The sequence below is a fragment of the Plasmodium vinckei genome (assembly GCF_900681995.1).
Source record: "Plasmodium vinckei vinckei genome assembly, chromosome: PVVCY_07".
NCBI lineage: Eukaryota > Apicomplexa > Aconoidasida > Haemosporida > Plasmodiidae > Plasmodium > Plasmodium vinckei.
In genome coordinates, this window is record NC_051299.1 from 71405 (window position 1) to 95817 (window position 24413).

At 22.9% G+C, this 24413-nt stretch overlaps 8 protein-coding genes across 8 annotated transcripts; 6 read left to right on the forward strand and 2 right to left on the reverse strand.

Annotated features, from left to right (window-relative positions):
* Positions 1–1460: 1460 nt before the first annotated feature.
* On the forward strand, positions 1461–3285 carry PVVCY_0700200 (folate transporter 1, putative; the record flags this gene model as incomplete). The annotated part of the gene is made up of 4 exons (XM_008628029.1): positions 1461–1527; positions 1627–1740; positions 1825–1902; positions 2027–3285. The coding sequence occupies 4 exons, from the start codon at positions 1461–1463 to the stop codon at positions 3283–3285; spliced, it is 1518 nt and encodes a 505-aa protein (XP_008626251.1).
* A 797-nt stretch (positions 3286–4082) lies between these two features.
* PVVCY_0700210 (translation initiation factor eIF-2B subunit alpha, putative) lies at positions 4083–5531 on the forward strand (the record flags this gene model as incomplete). Its single annotated transcript, XM_008628028.1, has 4 exons — positions 4083–4134; positions 4304–4379; positions 4515–4728; positions 4845–5531. The coding sequence occupies 4 exons, from the start codon at positions 4083–4085 to the stop codon at positions 5529–5531; spliced, it is 1029 nt and encodes a 342-aa protein (XP_008626250.1).
* Positions 5532–6933: 1402 nt separating this feature from the next.
* On the forward strand, positions 6934–8202 carry PVVCY_0700220 (mitochondrial inner membrane protein OXA1, putative; the record flags this gene model as incomplete). The annotated part of the gene is made up of 1 exon (XM_008628027.1): positions 6934–8202. The coding sequence occupies one exon, from the start codon at positions 6934–6936 to the stop codon at positions 8200–8202; it is 1269 nt and encodes a 422-aa protein (XP_008626249.1).
* A 1455-nt stretch (positions 8203–9657) lies between these two features.
* Positions 9658–11210, forward strand: PVVCY_0700230 (conserved Plasmodium protein, unknown function; the record flags this gene model as incomplete). Its single annotated transcript, XM_037634157.1, has 2 exons — positions 9658–10683; positions 10770–11210. The coding sequence occupies 2 exons, from the start codon at positions 9658–9660 to the stop codon at positions 11208–11210; spliced, it is 1467 nt and encodes a 488-aa protein (XP_037490301.1).
* Positions 11211–11475: 265 nt separating this feature from the next.
* PVVCY_0700240 (leucine--tRNA ligase, putative) lies at positions 11476–15156 on the reverse strand (the record flags this gene model as incomplete). Its single annotated transcript, XM_008628025.1, has 1 exon — positions 11476–15156. One exon carries the CDS (start codon positions 15154–15156, stop codon positions 11476–11478), a length of 3681 nt encoding a protein of 1226 aa, XP_008626247.1.
* Positions 15157–15720: 564 nt separating this feature from the next.
* Positions 15721–18558, forward strand: PVVCY_0700250 (conserved Plasmodium protein, unknown function; the record flags this gene model as incomplete). Its single annotated transcript, XM_008628024.2, has 1 exon — positions 15721–18558. One exon carries the CDS (start codon positions 15721–15723, stop codon positions 18556–18558), a length of 2838 nt encoding a protein of 945 aa, XP_008626246.2.
* Positions 18559–18671: 113 nt separating this feature from the next.
* On the reverse strand, positions 18672–19922 carry PVVCY_0700260 (rhomboid protease ROM3, putative; the record flags this gene model as incomplete). The annotated part of the gene is made up of 4 exons (XM_008628023.2): positions 18672–18777; positions 18936–19376; positions 19575–19703; positions 19798–19922. The coding sequence occupies 4 exons, from the start codon at positions 19920–19922 to the stop codon at positions 18672–18674; spliced, it is 801 nt and encodes a 266-aa protein (XP_008626245.2).
* A 2132-nt stretch (positions 19923–22054) lies between these two features.
* PVVCY_0700270 (protein disulfide isomerase) lies at positions 22055–23612 on the forward strand (the record flags this gene model as incomplete). Its single annotated transcript, XM_008628022.1, has 2 exons — positions 22055–22227; positions 22337–23612. 2 exons carry the CDS (start codon positions 22055–22057, stop codon positions 23610–23612), a joined length of 1449 nt encoding a protein of 482 aa, XP_008626244.1.
* Between the last annotated feature and the right edge of the window lie 801 nt (positions 23613–24413).

Genomic DNA, 24413 nt, shown 5'->3' on the forward strand with positions numbered 1-24413 from the left:
CAAATAACATCACTTTTATGGACAAACATACATCCTTCTGTTTTATATTTCCATACTATTTCCATAATATATACACAATAAGAAACCCTGTTTATATGCACATACAGTTTTATATCTTATTTATTTACCATACATTATTGCATTATATATATACTATTTTTTAATTGTTCAAATTCTATAGAAAACATAAAAATGCAATTTATAATATGGATGCTGCATTTTTTTAATTTTAAACGATCAACATATTCATAATATTATATTTTTCCTTTTTAAATTTTAAAAAAAGGGAAATAATATATATTACACATATATGTAATACACATTTTATAGCAAAACTATGTTATAGCAAATTCGTTACAAAATATTTTGCATTTCATCCTATTAATATGCACATAAAATATATCATTAAAATTTTTAATTATATAATTCGGGTATTACATTTTTTCGACTTTGTTTAAACTTTATTCACCGTCTTTTGTTGTGTTTCTTCATTATTACATATTCTTCAACATTCATTATATGTTACTTTAAAAAATTTGATGATTTTTTTAATTTTCCTAATTTTTTCTATTTTTTTTTTCCATTTTTTTTTCCCATTTTTTTTCACTAATTTTCTATTCGTGCATGAATTGTCCAATTATTTTATTCTTTGTTTTTTTTCATAATATTTTATTTCAATATATTTCAAATAGATTTCCTATAAAATTCCCATTTTATGAGATAATTTTATTATAAAAATAATATTTACTCCTGTACTATTTTATAATTTTAAATTTCATTCATTAAAACCGTTAATGCTCTTTGTCTGTTTTTTTCTTTCGAAAAATACAAGGGTGAATTTTTTGTTTTATATTTCATTTTTTTACACAAAAAAATAAAGACATGAGATATTTGTTTATGTATATATATCACATGTATGAACAATAACCTACACATTTTTGAATGTTGTACATTTTTTTAAATTAAATTTATTATTTATCATGTTACCGTTGCTATTTTATATTTATAATATTTATTTCTATATACTGCACGCCCATATTTCTTTTATTTTTTTTCCACACATTTTTACTTAACTATATCCAAACATCATAATTAGCTATTTCTTTTACCTTATTTTATATTTTTACTTACTTACTTATTTTTACATCCATTTCCAAAGACATTGATGATGTGCTATTTGCACTGATCTATCTGTATTAATTATTTGTTTGCTTTATATTTACGCCTTTCACTTTATTGCTTTCAAAATTATTCATAATTTATATTCTACTTTTATTTTTTAATTTCTTACCTTTTTTGTGTGATTCTATGCATCACTAAAATTAAAAATCATGTACATGTACATACTTACCTGCTTTAAAAAATAAACTCCATCTTATAGATACAAAAGTTTCATCATATTTGTTTCAATTTATTCGTTCCTTCTTTTCCTAAACTTTATGATTTAATTTGTTAGTTCGATGGAAAGAGATAAATTCAGTTATTACCATAACAAAGACAGCTATGAAACTTGCAGTACATTAACAGGTATATCATTTTCTCACCATTTTTATATACCTTTATATATATACTGGAATATATAAATACTGGAATATATATATAATACTTTTTTCTTTATCCTCGTAGTTGATTCATTTCATTCTTTTACTGAAAGCAAATTCTTGATTAGAAAAAAACCAAATGGAGATGATGAACATAATGCCAATGCAATTTCCAATAAAATTTCGTCAAGTTTTATAGGTTTGAATTTATTTAAATATTTTATATTTCAATTAAAATCTTATTTTTCTTTGTAAAACTATATTTCACTTTTTTATTTTTCAGCGATGCTGCAAGGGGTCGAGGTTCTTTGCAACCTACCCATTCTGTACATTTTCAAGGACACGTATCAGCTTCATCCCGGTAATTTATAATACCCCAATTTGTATACCCTCACCATACAAACATGCCTATGTATATCCATATTTTATGCTTACGTGAAAGTGAAAAAAATATAATTACTTAATTTTTTTTTTTCATTATATAGCTAGTCTTAACATACTAATAAGTATAATAAAAATCCCATGGGCAATCAAATTATTATGGGGAATAATTTCAGACACATATCCTATATTTGGCTATAGAAGAAAATATTATTTAATGTTTGGATCAGGATTATGTATATTATCATTATTAATTTTAGGATTAATATCACATACTAATATATCTTTAACGATATTTTTATTAGTTGCATATTTTTTTGGAAGTGCTCTTTGTAATGTTATTGGTGAAGCACAAGTAATTGAGGCAGGTAGAAAAGGGTCTATAAATTCAACAGCTAAAAATATTGCAACTTTTTTTGCCGTTAGAAAAATTGGATTTGCTATAATGCATTATCTATCTGGTTATTTATTGTCTATTATGACTAACCAACATATTTTTTTGATTTCCTCTATTCTACCATTATCTATATTTATATCTGCTTTTTTTGTTGTTGAAAAAAGGAGTTATAAAAAACGTAAAATAGAAAAGCAAATAAAATCTATATATGAAATAATCAAAACATCTTATATTCAAAAATTAATTCTATTTATATTTATAATGACATCAACACCATCTAGTGGAAGTATATTATTTTTTTTTATGGCTAATGAATTACAATTTACACCAAAATTATTAGGAAAAATATCAATGTTTCAATCCATAGCTAGCTTACTAGCTATTTTATTATATATGTTAATACTTAATAAAATTAGCATACAAAAATTACTACTATATTCAACAATTATAATAGCACCATTTAGTTTACTCCCATTATTAGCTGTTCAAAAAATTAATATTTTTATACCAAACACACTATTTATTATAACAGATACTATATTAGTAGAATTTGTTGGTGAATTACAATCTATCCCTATATTAGTAGAATGCTCAAGAATAATACCTGAAGGTTTTGAATCAACAATCTATTCATTTTTATTATCCGTAAATAATTTTGCAATAATGGTTAGCTCACTTATTTCATCTATATTAACATATCAACTAGGTATAACATCAACTAATTTTGATAATCTACCAAAGATGATAGTCATTTGTTGCCTTACAAATATAATACCAATTATTTTTTTATATAATACAACCAAATTTGACAATAATTCGAAAGCTTATAAAAGTAGAAACAAGCATACTCTTAATTCTTGGGATAGTGAATCCTCATTATTTGATTCCCAATCATATGAAATAAAAAATTGTGAAGACATAAAATATTTTATCACAGAAAATGGACATGATATACCAATACAATAACCACTGAAAAAAAAAAATACACAGTCATAATTTTTTGTACCATTTCAATGAAAAAAGTATAAATAAAAATAACCAAATTGTGGCGAACCATAAAATAGCATTTATGATATTAGCTAGTTATAATAGCTTTACCATATCCTACACATGTAATACAAATATATGAGATATAAAATTTTCACCCATCCAAATAATCAATAATTACACATTTTACATAATTTAATTAATTTTTTTATATTTTATTTGTTTTTTAAATAAATTTATCATAATCATATTTATATTTTTTCATTATGTAATAACTTTAACAGTGTGCTTGTCTTTCAAAGCCCCCCTTTTATATTTTTTCGTATTTTCAAACAAAGCCAAATTTTGTGAAAAAAAATATCATTTATTTTATTTATAAAATAGTAAAAGTATACAGGTCTTTTTTTTACACGTCAAATAAAATTTTACAAAATATTAAGAAACATATTTATATATTTATTTTGGTTATTATTCTTTTTTTTTAATCTAAAAAAATTATTATTATTTTTGACCAGGCTAATAAAACGACACCAATCGAAGAATAAAAAATAAATAAAAAACAAGTGTAAAATATATAATAAAAAAAATCGAAATAATTATTTATATAAATACAATTATCATTACTTTGCTTATATTTTTATAACTATTCACAAATTTGTTAATTATTATGTTTGAATTTTTTTTCCATTAATACTGATATTTTATCCTAAATTATTTTAACCCTTTCAGTAAAATAGAAAGATTACTTACATATATATATATGCCATCATTTTAAAATGAATGGTTATGACAATTCAAAAAATGATGATTCCCCTGAAGAACATGAAGGTATATTTATATATACTCCTATAATTACTCACTAAGTGTACATAATAACAATTATTTTGTTGGATTTTGTTGCATTTTGTTGCATTTGATTGATTTTCACTAATTTATTAAGAATATATATATGTGTATGCATATATCATTATTATATATTTTTCTTCTTTATATATAGTGGTTACCAGCTTTAAAAAATATTACTTTGAAGACAAAGATCCAATGCATGTCGCTGCTCTTAAATCGTTAGAAAAGTATGGTTACATGAGTTTTGAAATATTAAGAAAGAAATAAAATGGGCTTATACACACACACCTAATAATTACCTAAGCCCATATATAGCGTATTCGTCTTAATTTGCATTTTATTTTATTTTATTTTATTTTTAGCTCCTTAAAAAGTAGTAATACGAAAACCAATTTCGAATATTTTATGAAACTAAACGAAGCTAAATCCCAATTAAACAATTATATAAAAAATGAAAATGTAAAAAAACAAATTATATTAGCTCCACATTCAAAAAGAATGACAATTTATCCAATAGTTACAGCCTGTGACATTTACCATCATTTTGTCGTAAAGAAATATACACACAATGAAAATGTAAGTCTTTATTTCCATATTTATGAGCTTATAATTACATGTTTATTTCCCATCCCTTCATTTGTGTCAATTTGGGGTACCTCCTATATTTTTTCCTTTTTTTCGATTTTTAAAAGAATTTCGATGATTTAAAGAGTATTAGCTCGTCATGTGCTAGCGAATTTCCCACAACCCTCCAAAACAGTTTAGATATGATTGTGAAAAATAGCCGTACACTTTTTGCTAATGGAAAAATAACAATTTTGACACATAGTAGCTCTGAATGTGTAAAAGCTTTACTATTAAATGCAATCAAAATTAAAAAAATAAAAATATGTGTTTATTTTAGTTGCCCAGAAAATTGTAACAATAATAATTATTCAGAAAAGGATACAAATTTTGATAATAAATTTATAAATGATTTAAAAAATGAAAATATTGATGTTATAAAAATTAATATGCAAGAGATACAAAATATATTTGAAACAATCGATTTTGTCATAGTAGGAACAGAATTAGTTATAGACAATGGTGGTATTATAGCCAAAAGGGGAATTAAATTAATATCCGAATTATGTTCATTAAATAAAAAAGAATTATTTGTATTATGTGAAGCTTATAAATTTTTAAAAATTAAAACAATTAAAAATTATGATGAAGATTTTTATAATTATTGTACAAAAAATATAACAAATAAAAACAACTTTTTATATGAATTTGTTCCTCATAATTTCATAACACTTTTTTATACAGATATAGGAATTTTCCCTCCATCCACAATATCTTTTGAACTAAATAAATTATACATAAATGACACCACCTGATCAACCATAACTCATGAAATATTTTTGTAAATTATTTAAAGTGATAAAACTTTCTCATCACTTGCACCCCACCATATGTATATATGTTTCTGTGTGCAAAGAAAGATGGACACACAACCCATTTATGCTCCATTACTTTGTTTGTTCACTACAACTTTTGTATATAAATAATTTTTACATGCACAAGCATGCTTTAAAATTTATTTTTAATTTCATTTTTCCATTTGCTTCCCTCCTTTTAAATATATTTTTCACACAATTTGTTTTTTTTTCTTCAAACAACCATATACACATATAATACTATGACTAATATATGTGCATACATAATACATGTTTATTATTTTGTTTATTTATTCTATGGAAAGCCTGACATATATTAGGACATTATCATCTTTTTTAATGAGATATCCTATTTCTGGGTGTTACATCATTGAAAATACTTTTTTATTGTGTATTTCCTTCATTTACATTTTTTTAACATTTTCTTTGTTATTAAAAACTAATTTTATTAAAATTTTTATATTTTTTCCGAATATTTTTAATAAGTCTTATAAAACATGTGTAGAAAGCTAACAGTCCCTCAAATGCATATATATCACTACCTATATATTTACTATAAGCATCCATACTTATGTGAAATATTCTATATATTTACTTTATTTACATTTTTATTAATTTATATTCATTATTTTTAAATAATTGACATTAACCTAAAAAATGTATATTTCTTTTTTTCCTAATTAAACATATTTTTTATATACATTTTTAATTAGTTCCAACCATATACCTATACTGTTTTTTTTTTTTTTTTTTTTTTTTTTTTAATTTGGCTGTTTTACATGTACATATTTTAGCTATTTTTCCTTAAAAAATATGCTAATAATTTAGTATATAAATAATTAAATTGAAAAGAAGGAATTCGAAAGAATACAACATATTTATAAAAATTCTTTTGTAAACATTGTTTATTTTCCTAAAATATATGGATACATATAATGTATCAATTTTTCAAACTATGCAAAAATAAAGAAATAAAATTCGATAGAGCATGTAGCATAGTATAATATTGATTGGAATATAGTGAAATAAGTTGAATATGATTTCAATATGAGAGTTCAAAGGAATAGGAACATATACAAGTGTGCGTCCATCGGCTTTTTTAGTTCATAGCATCCTCTCTATGTTTCATTTTTTAGGGATGTGTGTAGGAATATTTATTATAATTAATTAGCACATATATTGAAGGAGAGCATATTATTGCCGATATAGCCAATATGCACACACAATACCACATAATAAAAACAAAAAAAATATATATATATCCTAAGTTTTATATTTTTAATGCCCACCCTTTACTCTTTCATAACATGATCTCACACTTTATCAAAAGGGACACTACATAATGAACAAAGCTGCGAGCAAATTGTCAAACAACTTATTTATTAACATATGCTTAAAGAGAAAAAAACATGATCTCACAAAAAATTGTATTATTATTAATAACAATGTATATAACACCAATTTAAAAAATGGAAAATATAGCACACCAATTAATTCTCTAACATTTCGAGGATTTGGAAATTCGGCAAATAACTTCGGATTAGGAAATCAAATGAATGGAAATGACGATCCACAAAAGAAAACCGAACAAATGTTCAGTTTATTTGAAAATAATAAAATACAAGAAGAATTAATAAAGAAGTCCAGCATATTAAATTTAAATGAAATAAAAACAAATGGGGAATATGAAAATGTACAACCATATACTGATTTTATTTTTGATAAGTGTAAAGCTAATATAAATAATGATTTAGATCCATATGAAAACTCATGGTATTTTAATATTGTATATGAATTATTAAATTCAACAAAAATTTTATTAGATTGTTCATGGTTAGTATCAATAATAGCAACTACCACATTTTTACGATTAATTATTTTACCTTTAACAATATCAGCTGAAAGAGATCGAAGAAAACAAAAAATTTTAAATCCTGTAATTAAAGAATTCACAAATAAATTAAAAACACATGCTCAATCAGGAAATATTAAAAAAGCATTAGAATATAAAACCAAAATATTAAATATACGAAATACACATGGTATATCTTTAATACCTAAATCTATCATATTAATGATTTTTATGCAAACACCATTATTCTTTATTTTCTATTTTTCAATGAAAAAAATAGCTTCTTATCCTGAAATTTTTAAAGAATTTACTTTTGAATCTCCATTATGGCTAGACAGTTTATCATTGCCAGACCCTTATTGTATCTTACCCATTTTATCATCTCTTCTACTTTTATCAAATCATGAATTAACAGCATTGATTGATAAACATATAGCCAATAACAATCCAAATAAATATGATGATGAATCAGAATTTCAAAAAAATATTAAAAAAATATCAAAAATAGCTATGAGAGGATTTTATATATCTTCAGCATTATTTTTTAAATCTATGCCATCTGGATTATTTATTTATTTTATTACTAATACATTTTTTCAATTATTTGTAACACAAGTTTGTAAAATTAAAATAGTAGAAAATTTCCTAGACCTACCTCCATTACATTCAAAAGGTTTATCCAATGATGACAATAATGAAAGTCACAAGCCTCCAAAAAATATACACATGAACGATCTTATTAAAAAAAAAAAAACCTAAAAGAAATTCAACCCCTTTTACCTGCACACACCCAAACATATGTGTATACCTGATTATTTATAAACTAATTTATGTAGTTACTAAACTGATATTTCTCAAGCAATAGACATATCATTTTATAATTCAAACGGGAATAAGGCAATTATATTATCTCCTTCGTAAGACACACAATTATATGCATTTCAAAAAAATTCATACATTTTGAAGCTACTAAGTTTATTAGTTTTCTTTTATAATTCGTTTAGCTTTTTTTTAATTTTAATATATTTTTTTTTCTTTTGTTTTAATATTCTTCTTTTTTATATTAAAATTGTTAGAAATAACTTCAATTTATTTATTATTTTTTTTTAAAAAAAATACTACACATTACTCTTAGTCAATCCAAAAGCCACATACGATATATGAGCATATATAAATTATATTATGTCCATACGCATTTTAATATAAATATTATGGACAATGAAATAAATCATAAGTCGAATAAAGTCTGTTCATACGTTTTTTTTTTTACTAACTTTATTATCATAAAGATTGTACTATAACTTTAAAAGGTGAATATATACACACACGCATATATATACATTCATAAAATTTAAGGTTACTAATATTATTTATGTTTCCTCGAATAAATGTTATATCCAAAGAGAGTAGTAAACACACCCTTATTTATTTTTTTAAAGAATATAAACACACGCCATTTTTTATTCCATAAAAAAAATATAAAATAAATAATGAATAAATTATGCATAATAAAAAAGTGTATCATCTTTTTAATTATCCAGTTTTGTGTATTATATTTTTATAATTTTTAATTTCCATTTTCCTTTTAATTTTTAAAGAAATATGTATAAAAAATTATTTAAACTGTAAAAAAAAATTCATACAACTTTTTTGTTGTTTGCTTTTATTTGTTTGAGTATTTAATTTTTTTTATTTTGATTTATTCCCTTCATTAATTTTGTATTTTTATTTTAAAACAACATTAAAGGCTAATCAAAATACATTCAACAAAATTTGTATTTTTTTGTGAATATACATATATTGGCACTTTATTTTTAATTGAAAACCCATTCATCACAAAAATATATTTGTTTGATATCTTTGTAATATTTTATTTACACTCCTTTTATTTTTTATTTTCATAGACAAATGTCCATCGAAAATTGTATAAAACAATTGATGTAACATATTTTATTTCAAAACTGTTATATTATAAACAAGATAAAGTAAGAAAAGAAAAGAAAAGCAAAGCAAATCATAATAGCTACCTAGAAATATAAATATATGCATGTACAAAGCACATAAAACATATTTTTAAAAAACTAAGACTGACACATTTTTACGTTCACACACACTAATAATGTCCCAATAAACTAAAAGGAATACAAAAAAAAAATAAATCATAAAAAATAATATAAAAATATTAGCACACAAAACTGAAAAGTGTGTAAAAACATGACGGGTGAAACCACAAATGGTAAAGACAGAATAAATACATTTTTAGAAACAAATGAAAACCAACCTTTAGAAAGTGAAAAAACAAATACCCCTTTGGAAGAAAATACCAAAGAAATGTCAGATAATATTCATATTAAAAGCTATGATGATATAAATAATGATAATGCACCAAACATTATTTCTAAACAAAGCTTCCATGAAAGTGATGATCAAGTTGGGACCATAGAAGATAAAATAATAAAAAACTACTTAAGCAAACAAGCTAATAGTTTTGGAATAAATATCTTCGAAAAAAATGACACCTCTAATGTAGTAGATACTAGTAGTAGTGACACAGATAGTACACCATTATTAGATATATTTAAAAAAGAGGAATTACAAAAAAAAAGAAAATTATCAAAATCTATTTTGAAAAAAAGGGAAGACATAAAATCTGTAAAGCGAATTTGTGACAGTGAAACATCAGAAAATGATGAAGCAAAAAATAAAAACAAAAATAATAAATATCTCATCGATTTAAATCCTAGTAAAACCAAAGAGTTTGATAATAGTAATTGTAAAAAAGACCCCGATGAAAATTGCATAAGCAGTGATGATGAGCTTTTAATTAGTTTAATAAAAGAAGAACAGCATAAAAATGCTAAATCTTCCAAAAACAAATTTAATAATAATAAAAAAGAAGGTGCGGATACCTCATCTTGTGATGCATCTGATTATGATTCGGATGAAGTCCTAATAGTTAAAAGTAAAAAAAAAGACAACAATAAAATTGTTCATAATAATCTAGGCAATAAAAAAAGTGTAGTTAGTATAAAAAATGCCAAACTTATACCATTAAAGCATAACAATAGTGCAAAAAATAAGGCAATAAATAAAGCAAAAATTAAGGCAAAAAATAAAGAAAAAAATATAGGAAAAAATAATAAAACTACGATAAAAGACATAGGCAAAATTAGAAAGCTTGGCAAGAAACAAACAAATAAAAATGTTGAAAAAAAAAAAAAAAAAATACAAAAAAAAAAAGTAAAAATTATGAAAATGATGACATAGAAACTGATTCTATTATTATAGGTTCATTCGATCCAAGAAATCGATCTACTAAAGAAAAGCTTGTAGCACAATTGCTAACAAGATGGTGGTATGTATTACCTGACTGGCCCATACCATATTATGATTACACCAACGAATTAGAAACCAAAAAATTAAAATTAGTTTCCTTAGAAGAGTTTGAAGATCATGAAGATATAGATAAAAATGGATTTAAAAAAGTTTATGAAATATCAGCATTTCCTGGTGTTTTTAGAGACTCTTTAGGAACTGCCTATGATTTAAGAGATAAAGAAACATGCCCATGTTATAATAATTTTATAAAAAAATCGGATTTAGAATTATTACAATTAATATGTACAGCTATCAAAAATCAAATGGACTGTTTAAAAAATTCAGTATACAACGAAACATATAAAAAAAATATTCTCGAAAAAGAATTAAATGAAGTAGAATCCAAACTTAGAAAAGTTATGGATAAAAATGCCAAAATTGTAGAATAATTGTAGGTATGAAGAAAACAAATTAAATATAAAAATTATCATATAAATACAAAAAAAAAAAAAAAAAAAAACGTACATTGTGTCAAATAAAATAAATATTGTACGTGCGTATATTCAGAATTATGACCTTTTTTTATTATGTTTTCATACGCTTTACAATTGTTCCGAATTTGTGTTCTGATGAAAGTATCACTGAGTATGGATAAAAACAAGCCATTCCATATTTATGCATATATATACATATATATATATTATCAGTTTTCCTTCATACAATCACAAAATTTATTAACTTATCAGGAACATTTATAATATTAACGATTTTTTTTCCTTTTTTTATTTCTTTATCTATAGAATCTTTTATCATATTTGTCGATTGTTCTATTATGTTTTGTTTTGAGCTTTCACTATTATTTTTAATATATGTAATATGCTTATTGTTTATTCGTATAGAAATGTTTGCAGATTTTTCATTATTTTTGATTTGAAATAAGGAAGGCCATTTTGCATAAAATAACAAAGAGCGTGAATTGCAAAAATAGCATATTTGTTTTGCTACTTTTTCTTTTTTTTTCACGTTTTTTATTTTATTCCCTTTTTCTCTTCCTTTATATTTTTTTAAATAATAATACCAAAACTCTTCACTTATATGTGGACAAAATGGATATAACAATTTTATAAAAATTAAAAATATTTTTAATGGTATATAATCCCATGTTTTTATTTCATTATAAAATTTCATAAAAAATGAAACAGCTGTATTTAATCGACTTTTTTCTATACAGCTTGTTATTTGTGTAATATAATAATTTGTAATTATTTTTTTTTCCTTTTCAATTTCATCTATTTTTTTTTTTTTAATAATATCAGATAATATCATATTATTATCCCCTTTTTTTCTCACTATTTTTATCATTTTTTTAATCCCTTTTTTTGTTCCATTTACTTTCTTTTTCATAAAGTCTAAAATTAATTTCTTGTCTTTTTCTATTTCTACACAATTTTCACAAATTAAATTATGACACTCCTTACTTTCTTTTTCTAAATAATCAGATTCTTCTTTCTTTTTAATAAATAGATTATATAATTTACTTAAAAATTTATATGTTCCCTTAATTCCTTTGATCGACCATTTTTTATTTTGATCTATTGGGCCTAGAAATAAAATATGTAACCTCAAACAATCAGCCCCATATTTTTTTACTATATCATCTGGATTTATTATATTTCCTCTTGACTTTGACATTTTTTCATATATTGGTTGTACTTGTATTGAGTTTAAATTTTTTAAATAATATTTATTTTCCTTTTCAGTAACATATTTTTCATCAATTAAATATTTCCTTACTATATTTCCTTCCGTCTTATAACTTTTTCCACTTATTAATTCTTTCACTATTTCGTCTTGCTTCTTTACATTTTCACTTGTGCTATTATCAACTTTATCCGTTTTGCTTTCCCCCTTTAATAACTTTGCAACATTCTCGAAACTTATCAACCGGTTTTCTAAATCGGTGTACAAATAAAATGATCCCGCATTTAATAATAACCCTTGGTTAAACAATTTTTTAAATGGCTCTTTATGATTTACTAATTTAAGGTCATATAAAAATTTATGAAAAAATCTGGCATATAGCAAATGAAGTACTGCATGTTCACTTCCCCCTACATATAAATCTACAGGTAACCAAGAATTTATTTTTTTTTTATTAAAAATTTTTTTTTCATTTTTTGGATCAATATATCGTAAATAATACCAACTAGATCCTGCCCATTGTGGCATTATATCACATTCTCTTTTATATAAAACATCATCTTTTTCATTTTTTAAATATATCCAATCTTTAAATTTAGAAAGAACTGAATGCCCATTATCATTTTCACAATCTGTTATATCACCCCCCTTTTTTACATCATATATGCTCTTATCAAACTTAGGAAGACAAACAGGGATTTTATCTATATATACATCATTTGAGGGGTTATTCCTTACTTTTTTAATTTGAACTTTATTATTTTCTTTTTCTTCATCCTTATAAAAATATTCTCGTCCGTTTGTTTCATCAGTTTTGTATATAAATGGAAAGGGCTCACCCCAATATCTCTGTCTTGAAAATAACCAATCCTTCAAATTGTACATATATTTCTTTTTACTAAATTTTGAATTAGCTATAAGATCATATATTAGCTCGTTTTTTTTATTTCTTTCCATTTTATCTGTCTTTTCTTTTTCCATAAAAAAAAGTGTATTTTTATGATTTTCTAAAATCCAAGAACATATATATATAGGTATATACTTATTAATAATTGGGTTATAAAAAACAGATCCTGAAAAATAAATTTTATCATCTTTTAATCTCGTCATATCATCTTGTAAAATTTTTTCATTAATTATATTTTCTAAAAATTTATTGCCGTTAATAATTTTATTAATATCAGGATGATCGATACTTATAATTATTTTATCATTCTCTAATATCCTATCATTTTTTTCTAAAAATATTTTTACATAATTATCATTTGGTTCTTCTACATTCGATTTGTCAGTTTCTTTTCTAAGTACCAAAAGATTATTATCTTGGTTTAATAAAAGATTGGGTATATCCATTTCTTCACTATTTTCACCAGAACTAGTAACCCCTATTTTATTGCATAATTCTACAACAGCTCCCTTTAAACTAGTAGGGATATTTTCATTGTCAAATAAAAAAAAGTCATATATTTTTTTATGTCCTAGCATAGAAGTATAAACACGATTCAGCAATAAAAGGGAATAATTATTATACACACTGTTGTAAAATATATGAGGTATTTTTAATTTTTTTATAAAATTAGAATAATAATTTATCATATATTTACTATCCATAATTTTTCCTTTTATAATAATTCCTGATCTTATACCAATCCAATTATTTTGCATATTTTTAATTTTGTCTGGCCAATTAATTAATTTTAAATCTTTAACTAATCTCTTTGCATATTTTGTAATTTTTAAATACCATTGTAATAATTTTATTTTTTTTATTTTTAAATTTTTTAAATTAATTTCATTTCTTAGCTCATCATTCGATATAACACAATTAAGCTCATCAGACCAATTAACATATGACTTTTTTTTATAAGCTAAATTATTTAAAAACATTTGTATAATTATCCATTGTGTCCATTTAAAATATTTTTTCTCACAAGTATTTATTTCATTTTCCCAATTAAATAAAAACCCTAATTTAATTAATTGATTTTTAAAATTTGAAATATTTTTTTTTATTATTTGTCTAGGATCAACTTTTAATTTCATAGATAGTCTATCACATGGCAATCCAAAACTATCCCATCCTATAGGATGAAAAACACAATACTTATTCATTCTTTTAAATTTACTTATAACATCCGTTATAGTAAAACATAAAATATGCCCAACATGTAATCCTGAAGATGATGGGTATGGAAACATATCAAGTATGTAATACTTCTCTTTCATATCACACCTAACATTATTTCCAACTTTTTTTTCAATACTGTCTGTACTTTCTTCTATTCCATTTCTATACCCATCCACCCCAATCTCAGTACCATTATCCTCACCATTTTTTGTTTCGGTTATATCACTTCTTTTTTTCTCTCCCTTATTTTCATTTTCCATATACTTATTAAACCTTTTGAAATCTTTATCCAATAACTTTTTGCAATTCCATATTATTTGCCATTTTTTTTCTATTAATTTAAAATCGTATAGATTTTTTTTTACACAATTAATTTTAATACTCCGATTTTTGTCACTTCCATAGTCATATTTTTTACGCCTCTTCGTATAATTACCTGGTTTTAAAAATAAATTTTTATTCTCATAATTCTTTATTACTCCAAATGCATCAATAACCTTCAAAGCATTAAAAGAAATTAAATCAGCAATACCCACCACAATTATTAAACAAATTATTATTATCATACCATGACATGTGAAAATGCATATGGAAAATCTTTCTCTATATATCTATATGCATCATATATGGCGTTAGCAAATATCTATAATTTGACTCTTCCATCTTATCGAAATATACTTATAATCATCTTTGCATATTTTATAAAAAAATAAAAAATCCTTCCCATTAAAAATAAAATTAATAAATCATAGTAAAAAATTTCACCGAAAAAATTAAGAATAATATATAATTATTTTATCCGATCCGATGTTGCAAAAAAAAAAGTATTTTTCAAATGCGCAATAATAACGCTATTGTGATTTTTCAAATATATTTAAATATGTATTTCTTTTTTTTTCCCATTTTTTATATTATTTCTTCTGAGATATTACTAAAACCGGCTAATTGTGAAAATTCGGGGCCTTCAAAAGGGGAATTTCCTATATGACCAAATATAGCCGTGTACATTTGCTTGCTTCTTACACTTTCCACTTATGGCATATTCCCACTCCATACTAATAATGATTGGTAAGCGATAATTTGAAAATATGCAAAATGCCAATAAATATGCCCCCGAAAAGTTTTACAAAATGTTATGGGCCCAATTTAAGTGGGCCCAAATGGAAATTTACAGTAGGGGAAAGGGAAAAGCAAAAATACTAAGCTGTTCTATTTATAATATAAAACGGGCTAACCATTTTACCTGTACAAACTTAAAACATATAGAACATAGTACATTAAATAATAAAAGGTTGAAAATTTTGATAAATGATAAAAATAAAAAAAACTTTGTTAATATTACACAGTTTGATAAATGTAATATTTATAAGAACGACTTTAAAGGGACTGATATTGAAAACCCTAATGAGGACAGACAATATTTTACAAGAAATTTTCTTATAAATATGATAAATGAAATAAAAATTGGAGATATAAATAATGACCAAAATATATATTCCCTTTTAATAAAATTGTCAAATGAAAAAGATAGTAAAGAAAACTTTTTAAATTTACTAGCCTTAACAGAATTTTATAAAACATCCATAATATGTAACCAAAATATATTATCAAATAAAAATATAATAAATAATATTTTAAATAATATAAATTATATAATTAAAAATGAAGACTATAATTATATGCTTAAATGCTTTGAACTTATGTGTATATATAAAATTACCAATTTAAAAACGTTGCAAAAAATTATATATACCATTCTTAAATATAATAAAAAAGACCAAGATAAAATAATTACTATGAATTATATAATTACATATTTATATAACAACCAAATATATGATAAATTAATAGGTATATTATTAATTAAATATATATTTTCACAAGACAATTATTTTTTTAATTTTTTAAATAATCAAACTAACATAAAACATAATTTTTTATCCTTTATAATTTATATAACCAAAATAAATAATCACTTCAAGTCTATTCACAATTTTAAAGACTTAAAAATATTTAACTTTATGGAAATAGACAAAATTTTAAAAATATACTCTAATTATTTTTGTCATGAAATAAAATCAAATTTAAATTTTACTAACAACCATAATAATATTCAAGACATAATTATATTACAAAATATATTTTTAAACTTAAAATTTTATGATCATAATTTTAATTTAATTATTAAAGAGTATATAAATTATTCTTTAACTTATTTAAACACATACAATGTTCTACATTTAATGTCAAATATGTTACTAAGCTTTACAACAAATGATAAGATATTATTTACTCCAAATATTTCTTTGTCTAATTTAAAAAAAATGGAAAAAACTAAACCAAACCAAATTGTAAATAAGGAAATACAAAATGATATTTCTATACCATATGTTAATTATAATTATAAAAATTTTCTTTCAAATAAATATTTAATTGGTTCGATAATCAGAGCAATTGATCATAATATATCTAATAACATCCATGATATAGATATCGTTTTAAAATACATAACACTATCATCATATTCCCATTTTATTTTATATCATAATTGGTGGGCAAACACTAATATATATGATAAATTAAAATCAATAAATAAAAGAAAAAATAAAAAAAATAACATCAAAGCTCTTATTCAATCAAAATTACCATTTAAAAATCATTTTATAGAAAAAGTCTCTTACCTTTTAAATGCTGTCCTAATTAAATATAACTCAGTAAACACAACAAATAATTTGCTTAACCAATTTGAAAATAATTCACCTCAACCTACTACCCATGAAAATGATTTAATTTCTAATGTGAATATAAATTATACACCCTTAATTAATAATAAGTATTTCCCATATATTTTTAAGACATTTATAAGAGCTTCATTACTTGATTATAATTTAATTCAAAATGAAAAATTTGAATTTTTTTTTCAAAATTTATTTACAGAATGTGTTAATTCGTATATATCATTATATGAAAATTATAATCCAAACATAAATGATAATATAAAAAATGCAGAAAAAAAAATGCAAGACCTACACCCTAATAATGCTAATCTTCCTGAGTCATATTCAGTAATTAATAATGATAATTTAAAAATACATGAACAAAACAAGCTAAAATATGAAATGAATAAAAAAAGCTTGTATGAAATAAGCTCAATATGTGAATGTTTTTTTCTCCTTAAACATTTTCAACAAAAAAATAAAACAACAATAATTGATACACAAATTAATATGTTAAATGATATTTTTGAAAATAATTTGTACATTTTTTTAGATCGAATTAACAGAATATTTTTCAACACAAAATTAAATAATTCCGATCTGAACAAACATTATATTCATAATACATTATTCGAAAATTATTTAAATCATGAAAATTCATTTTTTAATTATTATTTATTATTGAGAACAATTTTACCTTTACTATTCAGTAATACCCTCGAAGAATGTCTAAACATTACGAAACAAGTTATAGCACATATTATGTCTACACCATTTATTAAAAAGACATTACCATTACCAGCTAATATTGTATCACACACTTTGGTCTATACTACTACTGGTGATAATAACAAGATCGATTTCAAGCCTAGTGTTAATACCATTTTTAAAAGGTGGCTTAAATGGGAAAATAATATTATAACAATAAATAATAAAAGGAAAATAAGAAAAAAAATAAAAGAAAAAATTCATATACTTGATTTTATACAAGCAGGTGAATTCATAAGACCATCCTATATCTATATCTTATGCTTGTATAAAATCACAAAATATCCATATATATATGAATGGTTTTTAAAAGACATTTCCCAAACTTATACCATACAATTTGAAACAACAAAGACTCATATGACAAATTTTATTCATTCGTTATATGACGAAACAAATATGAGCACTCTTAATTATATTAACAAAAATTCATATAATCTAAATAAACATACACTAAAGAGTCGAGAAAAAAAAACAATGTAATCATTTTTCTTCGTATTTTTATATTTTTTTTTTGTTGAATTTTTAATTTGTTGTGTTAAAACATTTTTCATTATTATTAAACAATTGTTAAAATTAATTTTTTTAAAAATAAGCTAAACAAATTCACATGGCATATTCAAAACGAATAGGCGAAATGGTAAATAAAAAATAATTAAAGCACAAATCGACGCAAATCCATAATGTAGACATTCCTGAAAACTGCAAAAAAAAAAAAAGAAATATAAAAATGTGTTATGATAATGTACATAATTAATGACTTTATTTTTTTTTCTCTATTTTTTTCGCTGTTTTTTCGCTGTTTTTTCGCTGTTTTTTCGCTATTTTTTCGCTATTTTTTTTTCTTTTTTTTTGTGTACATGTCGTATCCCAAAAATTTGTTGTAATGACATGCCAAAAAAGCTCCACACACAAATCCTCCTATATGACCAAAAAAATCAACAGTTGGGGAAAAACTTACAAATAAAAAAAATACTAAAAAAATAGATATATTAAACATATAATAATTTTGTGCTTTCTTCGATAAATTTTTCCAAGCTAAAAATATTTCCATAATAGAACATCCAATTAATCCAAATCCACTAGTTGATGCTCCAACTGCCAATTGGCAAGGATTACATATTGTTGTTAATGTATTTCCAATAAATCCAGATAAAAAATATATTAATAAAAAACGCTTTTTCTTATATTTAGTCTCAATTACTAACCCCAAATTTAAAATACATATTATATTTATAATTAAATGCCACCAATTGGCGTGCAAAAATATAGGAAATAGTAGTCTCCATAATTCTCCTTGCCTGTTCATATATTTATGCATACATATTAATATATTTTTTTATTTAAAAATAAAATAGCTAAAAATGTATATACATAACTAAATATTGGATATATTGTCTTTTCGATCACAATCAATATGTACACACTTTTAACTCAATTAATTTTTAATTAATATTTCAAAAATAATAATAATAATGAAATAAATAAAATGTGGATACTTGATAGATGGCCCATATGTAGCTCCAAGGAACATCAAGACGTCTACATTAGGAACTGTTAAGTTTTCACTTAATAAGCAACTCAGTATATAAATTAATATTTGGAAAAAACTAATCCATACAATAATTCTGTAAGGGCATAAAAAATAATAAATTTTTATGTTTGTATATGCCTGCCTACAGTAGTATATTAAGTAAGTGGAATAAAGTAGGCTTATATTACTTATCTAGTGACATTTGAGGAAATAAAGCATCGTAAAATTTGTTTTTCCCATCTTTCTCATTCACTTCATCAATCCCAGGTAACAAATTTGAATTTTCAGTATTTTCCGCATATCCGTTTAACATTATTTGTATATGTATTTGTTTACTTACATTTATATAAACATAAAAAAAAAATTGAAAAGTACAAATTTTTATACAAAATATAGTTGGATTTTTGTTATTATATTTAAAAATAATACATAAAAAATATTTTATAATTTATAACAACTATTTATTATATAAACTTTAGTTGGGTATATATTTTTTATGTGTGAAATTGTGATTACACACAAAAACCAAAATTATAGCTAGCTAAAGAAAAGTCTATATTGTGTATATACAACTAATACAATTGTTGTGCCCTGAAATATATACAAAGATAAGGAAGCACATTCATGTTATCCTTTTTAATACAATAAACATTTTTTTTATACAAAATTATAAAGAATGTTTCATATCCTTTTTTATATTAAAATAGGTAAACAATGATATACCACACTTTTTAATGTTCCAAATAAATATATAGGAAAATATGATTATATAGACAATATGTTTTAATTTACATAACATTGAGTGATTATTTGTTTGGCTATGTGTGTGCATCCTTTAAAAAATTTGGGGTTACATATAGACAGAGTATATAAATTAAAAAGAATTAGAACAAATCACATCATATTGTTAAATACATTTACCAGTAAAATAAACATAAAAAATACTAATTATATTTGTAAAATATTAGCAAATTAAAAAAAAGTATATTTAGCGTCACAGCAATTATATGCTTTACTCACATCCCTTATAATTAAAATAAGTCTATTCTTAACGCAAAAGTTATAATAATAAAAGCTAAATGGCTATTATAAAATAAAATTAATTGATATACCTCATTAATCTTATATTTATAGAATATTCTCTCATTATTATTATTTAAAAATTATTTTTATTTACAATTATAAACGTCCTTTATAGATATATTTCAACATGTAATACTAATACGCAATAAAATAAGCCCCAATTATAATATAATTGATATAAAATAAAATTAAAATTTAAGCTATAATTTTCCTTATTGTTGTATATTACTCAAAAAGTAATAATAAAATACATATGAAAATATATTTAATTAACTTTACATGACAAAATAAAATATATAAATTAATTTTTTTTTGGAAAATCGTCAGTCGTCGTATGTAATTTATGCATACAATAACGTAATACAAATTTCCTTGATAATTATATACACAAAAATAATAATATAACAATAATATATATTCTTTAGATTAATCTAGTACCGATATTGTAATTGCTCTTTACTCTAATTCATAGAGTTTAAACAAATAAAATATATATATAATAATATTTTACGTTTTTATAGTTTTAGTTTAATTATTTCATGTAACTTTTCAATATAAAAATAATATACTAAAAAAATTAAAACAAAAAATTAGCAATGTGCTTATTCTCTATAAATTATTTATATAAAAAAGAATGGAAATATAAATATCACCGGAATAATAATATGTAATTGTGACAGTGTCAATATAAGCACAAGCTAGGATGAATGCTCATTATCAACAATAAAAATACTACACATATTATATATAATAAAGTTTATTTCGTAAGGGTGTTTTATAATATATTTATATAAATATTATTAAGAGCTTATTGAAAGAAAAAACCCCAAAAAAAATGTCACCTTAAACGTGCTTGAAATATTGTTCCATATTTTATGGAATGAATTAATTAATAAATATGCACATAAAATATTAAGGGCTTTTTTTTTCTTTAAAAAAAAACAATTTTATTATTTGTGAATATTAATATATTTTTTTATTATAGAAAAATAAATACTACTACAATACTGAACAAATTATTTAATTTATAAAACAAAAAAAAGTAAACACATTTTACCATTTAAGAATAAATATAGGTATAGCATATAATAAACCAAAATATTTATATACAAATTTTAATTTACATAATATATTCATTTTTTATGTAATAATTAAAAAAATACATTTTCATCAAAGCATATTTTATTGAAATAATTTATTCATCCCCTATTACATATATATACCTATTTTTTTCATCATACCTATATAGTATATATATAAATATGCATAAAAATGCATAATATAAATAAATAACACATATATTTTTTTCTCTTTTTTTATTATCTTTATATAGTGGAGTTTACTTAAATAAAGGTGCCGAAAATGAATTCGAAATATATTTCTTTTTTGCTATTTTTAATCCCCTTTCTTTTCCAAAGTTATGTTCGCTCACATGAGGATCTTTTTAATGAACATATAACGAGCATACATGATGGAGAACTAAATACATTTATAACAAAAAATGATATAGTACTTGTTATGTTTTATGCCCCATGGTAAGAAAATAATTGCAAACAAAATTTCCACAATCTCTTGCAACGTATAGTAATTAGAGCCATTTTATAATTTTATTTTAATTGTTTTTTACTTTTTTTATCGTAATAGGTGTGGACATTGCAAACGATTAATTCCTGAATACAATGAAGCTGCTATCATGCTTAATGAAAAGAAAAGTGAAATAAAATTGGCAAGTGTTGATGCTACTATTGAAAGGGGACTTTCACAAGAATATGGAATTACTGGATACCCAACCATGATTCTATTTAATAAAAAAAATAGAATAAACTATGGAGGAGGTAGAACTGCTCAAACTATTGTTGACTGGATACTTCAAATGACCGGACCTGTATCTACCGAAATAACAGGAAATATAGAAGATGTTTTGAAAGAAAAAAATATAAATGTTGCATTTTATATAGAATATACTTCAGAAGATAATGAATTATTTAAAAAATTTAATGAAGTTGGGGATAAAAATCGTGAAATTGCAAAATATTTTATGAAAAAAAATGATAAACATAATAAAATATACTGTTATAGAAAAGATGAAAAAACAGTCGAATATGATGAAAAAACTCCATTAAATGATTTTATAACAATTGAATCATTCCCATTATTTGGTGAAATTAATACAGAAAATTATAGATTTTATGCAGAAAGCCCAAAAGAATTAGTATGGGTATGTGCCACACTTGAACAATATAATGAAATTAAAGAAGAAGTTAGATTAGCTGCTGCTGAATTAAGAAATAAAACACATTTCGTTTTGTTAAATATACCAGAATATGCTGATCATGCTAAAGCCTCATTAGGTATAAATGAATTCCCAGGTTTAGCTTATCAATCAAGTGAAGGTAGATATGTATTACCTAACCCACAACAATCTTTAAAAAACCACAAAGATATTATTACATTTTTTAAAGATGTTGAAGCTGGAAAAATTGAAAAATCCCTTAAATCAGAACCAATACCAGAAGAAGATAAAGATGCACCAGTAAAAGTTGTCGTTGGTAATTCATTTATTGATGTTGTATTAAAAAGTGGAAAAGATGTACTTATAGAAATCTATGCTCCATGGTGTGGACATTGTAAAAAATTAGAACCAGTTTATGAAGAACTTGGAAGAAAATTAAAAAAATATGATCATATAATTGTTGCTAAAATGGACGGTACACTTAATGAAACAGCACTTAAAGAATTTGAATGGTCAGGTTTCCCAACCATATTCTTTGTTAAAGCTGGATCAAAAATACCTTTACCATATGAAGGTGAAAGAACATTAAAAGGATTTGTTGATTTTTTAAATAAACATTCCACTAAAACTCCAATCACTATTGATGGTGTTTCACAATCTGACGACGGAGCTTCTGAAGAATTATAAGCCAACTCAAGTTAATTATTTATGTGCTATATTTTTCGCAATCACTACATTGCTTCATTATGTACATGTAGATATATTTTTATACGTGCAATTTTATAAGAAAAGAAAAAATACATAATTATATATATTGCGGAAATTATATATATGAATATATATAATACTATTTGCATCATGGATTTTTTTTCTTCTTTTTTCGCAACGAATTGTTTATAACTCATATATAAAGGGAAATTAATTTTTTAAAATATTTAAAAAATTCATATTTCGTTAACCCCCATTTATTTACGCATAATATATCGTAAAGGTTGGTTTTATTTTTTCCTATATTCCCATACTGGTTTTTTAAGGGTTAATTTATATTCCTATTTATCCACATATATGTATACATATTTATATAACCATGGGTTTATATTTTTTTTTCTCATGTGTATATACACCCTATAATTCGTGTGTCACATATATAATAAAATTACGTTAAATATTTACAAAATTATATAAAACAATGAATTGTTTATTTTCATTCTTAAATAGAAAAAGTTCTTTTTGCACATGCTCAGAAACAGTAGAGTACATATGCAGCACAAATGTGCGTAAATATCTCATTGTATGCATTTTCAATCATGACTAGAGAAAAAAAATAAAAAATAAAAAATAAAATAATAGCTAGCGAAAAAAAAAATAATGGCTAGAAAAAAAAAAATAAAGTAATGGCTAGTTGAAATAGGGAAAACAACGGCATTACAAATTTGTTTAAAAACAATTTGTTTGTTAATGGAAAAGCAAAAGGGTAAAATATATTCC